The sequence below is a fragment of the Sardina pilchardus genome, chromosome 14, assembly GCF_963854185.1.
Source record: "Sardina pilchardus chromosome 14, fSarPil1.1, whole genome shotgun sequence".
NCBI classification, from domain to species: domain Eukaryota; kingdom Metazoa; phylum Chordata; class Actinopteri; order Clupeiformes; family Clupeidae; genus Sardina; species Sardina pilchardus.
The window spans coordinates 761,895-768,926 of record NC_085007.1 but is presented as its reverse complement, the minus strand read 5'-3'; the positions used below and the strand labels follow the sequence as shown (position 1 = coordinate 768,926).

Genomic DNA, 7,032 nt, shown 5'->3' with positions numbered 1-7,032 from the left:
ATCTTGTTTTTTCTTTTCTTTTCTTTCCTCTTCCCTCTCTCCTTCTCTCTCTCTCTCTACATCTCTCCTTCTCTCTCTCTCTCTGTCTCTCTGTCGTTGTTTTGGGATGAGCGGATGGGCAGCTGGTGAGGGGAGATTAGAGTCTCTATCAGCAACAGTCCTTCAAACCAGCACGCTGCCCACGACTCTCCCAGTGTCCTCTCCTCTCCTCCCTCCCTCCCTCCCTCCCTCCTTCTCTCTCTCTTTCTCTCTCCCTCCCTCCATCCTTCCGCCTCTCTTCCTGCTCTCTCCATCAAGCGTTTGTTATTGTCGGTCATTTCGCTCTGCCGAGACGGCCTTGGTCACCCCCAGCTGGGGGTAGACACACACACACACACACACACACACATGGGTCTGCTTGTTTACAAAGGGCTGAAGGATAGGGCTTTGATGCCCAGCAGATGACCAGCCCGTGTCTGCTGTTTGTAGTGTACAGTGATTAAAATAACACTGCTCTGATGCTCCTGCCAACACACACACACACACAGTCAGCCACGTGCACACACACATATTAACACACTTGCACGTGCAAAGACACACACACACACACACACACACACACATACACACGCAAACAGTGATATTACGGTCATAATTATATATCTATTCATATTAATAATGAAGAAGAAACAATGTGATATTTTTCAACCAGTTGGATGATTTTATTGAACTTGAGCAAATGACACCAAATGTTTTTCTCTCGCTATGTTCTCGTTCGCTTGCTATCTTAGGAGATGCGTTGGACTTGTAAACAGTGAAAATGATAAAATACATTTTGTAAAACTCCTTACGAGCAGTGTATGACCAGGAGTGGGCAGGCTTAGTGCCCACTGCTCCCCAGTTTAAAACAATACATGTCATTTTACAGCTTGGACTCTCCTATGTACATAGATACACACAGGCCTCATGGAACACCCATGAAACATCATGTTCTTCTCATTTTTTTATTCTTTTTTTTTCTCTTTGTTTATTTATTTAAGAATTATATTTACATCCTTTTGTCCCGGCTGCCAGCTGCCAGGGTTAACACAGTTAGAATAATAACGTTTAAAATCAGGAATCTACTGCCGCTCTTGTTTGTGGCGTATTTACCTTAACTGTAAATCAAACTTCAAGCTGAATTTTTGCAACTAAACTCTTACAAATAAAGTTAAAACAGAGTTCAATCCATTGTCTTTCTCATAAAAATCGAAACTTATCCAAAAAATAAAATGGAAAAACAGAAGGATAATAATAAAAAAAGAAAACAAAAATCATATTGCACTTAAATCAGGGTAGCCGTCCACACAGCAGAGACACTGGGGGCGATCTGGCTCAGGTCTGGCTCTGATGCGGCGCAGCTCTGGCCCGGATCCGGCCCAGTGCCTACTGCTGCTGGAGGACGGACCTCCGTCTGTGGTTAAGGAACAAGGAGCTTTCAGCTGAGTGCAGTGGGGTGCGTCCAGCCAGGGGTCAAATAAATAGGCAAACCATATGTACAGGTAAAGCATTTCTCTCTTTCTTCTCGTCCCTCCATCTCTCTCTATCTCTCCTTCTCTGTTTTTATTTATCTCAGTCCGAAGGGCAGCTGTTGGCCAGCTGTGCCCCCTCTGTCGTCCACTACGGAGTGCAGGTGTGTGCACCTGGTCAACACACAACAACAGGTCAAACCTCTTAACGTGAAGAAAAGAGAGAGAAGCCAAAACAAACTTAATGATAAAAAAAGAAAGCTGGGAAGCTTCATAGTCGAGTGCGTTAAGAGTCCTGAGAATACTGCCACGTCAAGCTCTGCAGGGAGCTACTATGGACCTTATCAGCTCTACAGAGCAAAGCCAGGCAAGGGGGCGGGTGTGCAGTCTTAAGTCATATAGACAGGCAGACGGGCCATGTCCGGGGGGGGGGGGGGGGTATAGAGGGAGAGTGGCAGTCCTCCGTCACACTGTTTGGTCCATCCGTCCGTCCATTCTATCATCCTTTTCTTCTTTCTCTGTGAGCTCCGACCATATTTAGTCTCGTCAGGAATGAACAGCTACAGGACTGCAGTCGTCGCTCCCCTCCGGGTGGTGGGGGGTGCAGCTACACTTGTGGAGGGGGGAGGGGGGGGGGGGAGCGGCGTGCTTGAGAACACAAGTGCATTGTGGGTCGGCGAGGAGAGAGTGGAGTGGGGGGGGCAAGCTGCGCTGCGCTGCGATGCGGTGGGCTTCGCTTGCTTTTCTTTTTCTTTGTTTGTTTGTTGAGTCGAGCTCACGTCAGAAAGCTACGGTCGCATCTGTGTCCTCTCGCCTGCCCGGGTGGATCAGGTGGCGTTTACACAGTCAGGAAAGCGTTTGTTGTGTGTGTGTGTGTGTGTGTGTGTGTGTGTGTGTGAAGCGAGGAGCGAGTTGAGTGGTGGTCTCCGCGTCGTACCAACAGGCACCTCGGAGGAGGCCCGGAGAAACAACACCAACAAACAAACAAAACAGACAAACAAAACAAACAAACAATCAGAAGTAGAAGCCAACAGTGCCCGACTGTGTCTTTGTCTTCAGGAGTGTGTCGCTCCACCCCACGCCACACACACACACACACACTCCAGCATGTCCGGGGAAAGCAGAGGAACTTAAATAAAATAACAAAGAAGTGAAAGAACAGCAATAATGTTCATGTCAGTCACTATGGCGACGTCTCTCCGTCAGAGCCCGGAGGGAATGAAGGATCTGTGCTCTCCCTCTCTCCATCTCTCCCTCTCTCCATCTCTCTCTCTCTCTCTCTCTCCACCCTGTTCAATTTCTCCACTCCAGTCCACGTTTTGTAAACAACACCGCCTCCTCTCCTCTCGTCTGTCCACTCCTCGTCCACCTCTCCATCACCTCTTTAGTCCACTGTCCCTAAACATCTCAGACGGGATGCCGTGTTTCAAAAAAAACAATGAGGAGGAAGATGATGAAGACCATGATGATGATGACGATGACGACGAAGAAAGGGAAACTTTTGAAAAAGGAAGAAAGCCTCCTCCCGTTCCTTCCTTCCTCTCTCTCTCTCTCTCTCTCTCTCTCTCTCTCTCTCTGGGAGAAAGTTCCGGCTCCTGTTGCGTCGCGTTGCGTTTCCCGTTGGCGTGGCCGTCCGCTCTACGAGGACGAGGAGGTGGTGGAGGCGCTGCTGGCCTTCTTCTGGTTGACCAGGTCCAGGTAGAGCTCGGAGCGCAGGAAGCGTGGGTACGAGTCCTTCTCCATCAGGCCGAATATCCGCCGCTGCGCCAGCTCGAAGCAGGAGCGCGTGATGTTCTGCAGGTTCTCCTTGGTGTGCTCCCGGGTGTACGAGTCCAGGTTCACCTGAGGAACAGAGGAACAGAACCGGTCAGTCATGCTCGCTGGACGGGGGCAGAAACATGCTTAGAACCCTTCTGACGGAGAGTACTGGACCTGGTCCTGCTGCCGTTCTGAACACGAGTGGAGCAGTGGTTCTCTCTACTCTCTCTACTCTCTATTCTGTCTACTCTCTATGCTCTCTACTGTCTACTCTCTACTCTCTACTCTCTACTCTCTCTATCCTCTCTACTGTCTACTCTCTATGCTCTCTACTGTCTACTCTCTACTCTCTACTCTCTACTCTCTCTATCCTCTCTACTGTCTACTCTCTACTCTCTACTCTTTCTACTCTTTCTACTCTCTCTACTCTCTACTCTCTACTCTCTACTCTCTACTGTCTACTCTCTACTCTCTACTCTCTCTACTCCCCCTCTCTGCTGCTGCTGAGTTCCCTCAGTTCCAGTTTCCACCGACCTGTCCAGGCGTCGGCAAATGAAAAACACTCGCTCGCTGGAGCTAAACGGGGAGAGCGGGAGGGAAGGGGGCCAAAGCGAGGCTGGGTTTGTCAGGCATGACCTCATATCCTCCACGGTTGAAGGCAGGGCCGTTATGCTGGGTTCCCTTCACATTAATCTCACTGCATCTTCTGCAAGATGGATCGTAAAAGCAAGAGGCAGTGCAGATACCAGCTAACCGCCTCCTGATGGGAATCCACGCCAAACGACAGGACTCACGTGGAGGAAAGTTTTCCAGAGACACGTTTGTTTACACCAGGAGAGCTCACCAGGAAAAATTTGCCTGGAATTAATGCCTAAAGTTCTGGGCGTGCACACACACACACACACACACACACACACCCTCCTATTTGGACACACTTGCCTCTTCTGTGCATATGGCTTTACATAAATACCTAGTCATTCTTCCGACATTTCTAAAGACATTTGAGATGCTGGAGTTCAGGAGAGCCTGTGGCCAGTGCCAGGTTAGGGGTCAAGGTCAGAGGTCAGGTCAGAGGTCAGGTCAGAGGTCAGGGCTGGGGTCAGTGCAGAGGTCAGTAGAGGGGTCGAGACAGGACAGAGCTGTGCTGGCGTGTGTGTTCTCTCAGCTTACCTCTTTGCATGACTGGATGGCGATGTATTCAGCGAATATCTTCTTGGCTTTGGACGCCATCTTGGACTGGGATTTGACCTTCTTGTAGTCCTCGCACGCCAGCCAGAACTCCAGATTCTCCTCGCTGAACTCGGTGCGCAGGAACGCTCTGAAGGCGGCAAGTCCATCTGAACGAGACGGGGAGAGAGAGACGACAGACGTGTTATTAGCAGCTAAAACATGAAAACCATGGCAACCACACTTGAGGTGTGAGAAGAAACCCTCTCAGCTGACACCCTCGTTGAGTCACAACATTCCAGACGAGCTGAAGTACCCGGGGGAGTTTAGTCACGACCACATCCGCCAAGCGCTAACCCGCCAGCGGCAACCTGCGCGCGCTAACTAGCGAGCGCTAATGCTTCCTGCCCTCATGCCCTCATGCCCCCACCCCCCCCACCCCACCCCACCCCACCCCACACTGACTAAGACCAACAGCACAATCCACTCCTCTGCAGGGTGCTTGCACACAGTTTCCAGTTCCACTGGCGCTAACGCAGACGGCGCTAAAAGCAGCTTAGCCAAGCTGAGCTGAGCTCAACACACACACACACACACGTCTCTTCCTCTGGCGCGCTGCTCTGTTGACTTTGTCTTCATTTTATTTTGTGGGGTTTGGATTTGCTTGCTAAACAAATTGAGGAAAAGGCATCGGGAGTCGGAGAAAAACAAAAGAATACGAGGAAGTGCGGTCCCACCTCGCCGTCCGCCAACAGCCTTTCCGTTCCCATGGCGCCCTGCTCTGATAAGGCTCCAGGAGAGGGGCCCGGAGAGAGGAGAAGAGAGGAGGAGAGAGAGGAGAGAGGAGGAGAGAGGAGGAGAAAAGAGGAGAAAAGAGGAGAAGAGAGGAGGAGAAGAGAGGAGAAGAGAGGAGAAGAGAGGAGGAGAGGAGAGAGGAGGAGAGAGGAGAGGAGAGAGAGGAGAGAGGAGGAGAGAGGAGGAGAGAGAAGAGAAGAGAGGAGAAGAGAAGAGAAGAGAAGAGAGGAGAAGAGAGGAAGAGAGAAGAGAAGAGAAGAGAAGAGAGGAGAAGAGAAGAGAAGAGAGGAGAAGAGAGGAGAAGAAAAGAGGAGAGGAGTGAAGCCTGCTCCAGTGTGAGTGGTGACCCGTGCTGACCCAGCCTATGGGGCCAGTGGCTAGCGCTGGAGAGAGCAGATTTAATCCACTACAGCACCACAGCACTCAGAGTCATGAATTATGGAGGCAGGATATATATAGCACGGCAGATTTTCTCCACTTTTCTAATCTCTTTCTCTCTCTCTCTCTCTCTCTCTCTCTGCAGGGCTCTATTCATTGGGCAGGATTTATGTGAACAGCAGTGTGTGTAACAGACTGTTCATTCACTACTCCATTCTACTCCTGTCCGCACTGCCACCACACACACACACACACACACACACACACACACAGACGCCTGCACACTAACACAAACACAGACACACACACACACACACACACACACACACAGCCCTCCTGTCTAAGCCCCCTCCACCTCTGCACCCCAGCAGCATGCAGTGGCAATACAACCCCAGAACACACACACACACACACACACACACACACACACACACACACACACTCACACTCCACAGACAGCATGCAGCTACAAGCTCACACAGGACAGTTCAGCTCTGTCCACATGTGAGCAAGCTCGGGAAACACACTTCAACTCCTTGTCAGGACACACACACTTCAACTCCCCCACAATCTAGCAGCAGAGTCAAGACACACACACACTTCAACTCCCCCACAATCTAGCAGCAAAGTCAGGACACACACAACTTCAACTCCTCGTCAAGACACACACATTTCAACTCCCCCACAATCTAGCAGCCGAGTCAAGACAGCGCAGAGAGAGAGAGAGAGAGAGAGAGAGAGAGAGAGAGAGAGAGAGAGAGAGAGAGAGAGAGAGAGTTGAATAAAGGGAGCAGACTTACATTTGTGGACGAGTAGTTTGTCCAGGGACTCCCCCCACTTCATGGCCTCCTCTGGGGTGGGCCTGCAGATGAAAGTGGAGCGGTTCTTTAACAGACCCATTTCAGTCAGGTTTCGCATTGTGTGACCCATCCGAATCCTCCTTCTTCTCCTGCTCTCTCGCTCTCTCGCTCACACACTCCCGCTAGCACTCTCCCTCGGGGTAAATGTGTCTGTCTATCGCTCCTCTCACACTCGCACTGCGCACTGCGTGTGTGTGTGTGTGTGTGTCTGTGTGTGTGGCGAGCTCCGAACGAGGGTCTGGCTGTGCGCGAGTGAGACTGTGAGTGATCGCGGTGTGTGTGTGTGTGTGTCCGCGCGCGTGTTCAGGCTCTCTTCTGCCTGTCCTCCGCTGGACGCTGGGTCTTATAGTAGCTGCCCACAGGCGGGGAGAGGGGGAGGGGGCGGCGCCGGCAGCCAGCCAATAGGAGCCTGCTGACGCTCACAGGACACGCCCACAGCCCACTCTCATTCTCATTCTCAGTTTCTCCCGCCTCCTCTCTCCCTCCCCCACTTTCTCTCTTTCCTTCTCTCTCTCCTTCTGCCCCCCTTCTCTGTCCTCTCCTTTCTCTCTCTCTCTCTCTCTCTCCTTCTCCGTCTCTTTTTTCTA

General features: G+C 51.2%; 1 protein-coding gene across 3 annotated transcripts in view; it reads right to left on the bottom strand.

The window, feature by feature from the left end:
- Positions 1-677: 677 nt before the first annotated feature.
- The window catches only part of LOC134101161 (regulator of G-protein signaling 3-like), a 184,720-nt gene continuing 178,365 nt past the window's right edge, over positions 678-7,032 (bottom strand). For all 3 annotated transcript variants that reach the window (XM_062554749.1, XM_062554751.1, XM_062554750.1), the window contains 3 exons: positions 6,386-6,447; positions 4,416-4,582; positions 678-3,329 (listed from right to left, as the gene is read on the bottom strand). In XM_062554749.1, coding sequence (XP_062410733.1) covers positions 3,126-3,329; positions 4,416-4,582; positions 6,386-6,447 — 433 coding nt within the window. In that variant the 3' untranslated portion in view covers positions 678-3,125. The remainder of the gene's footprint in view (positions 3,330-4,415; positions 4,583-6,385; positions 6,448-7,032) is intronic.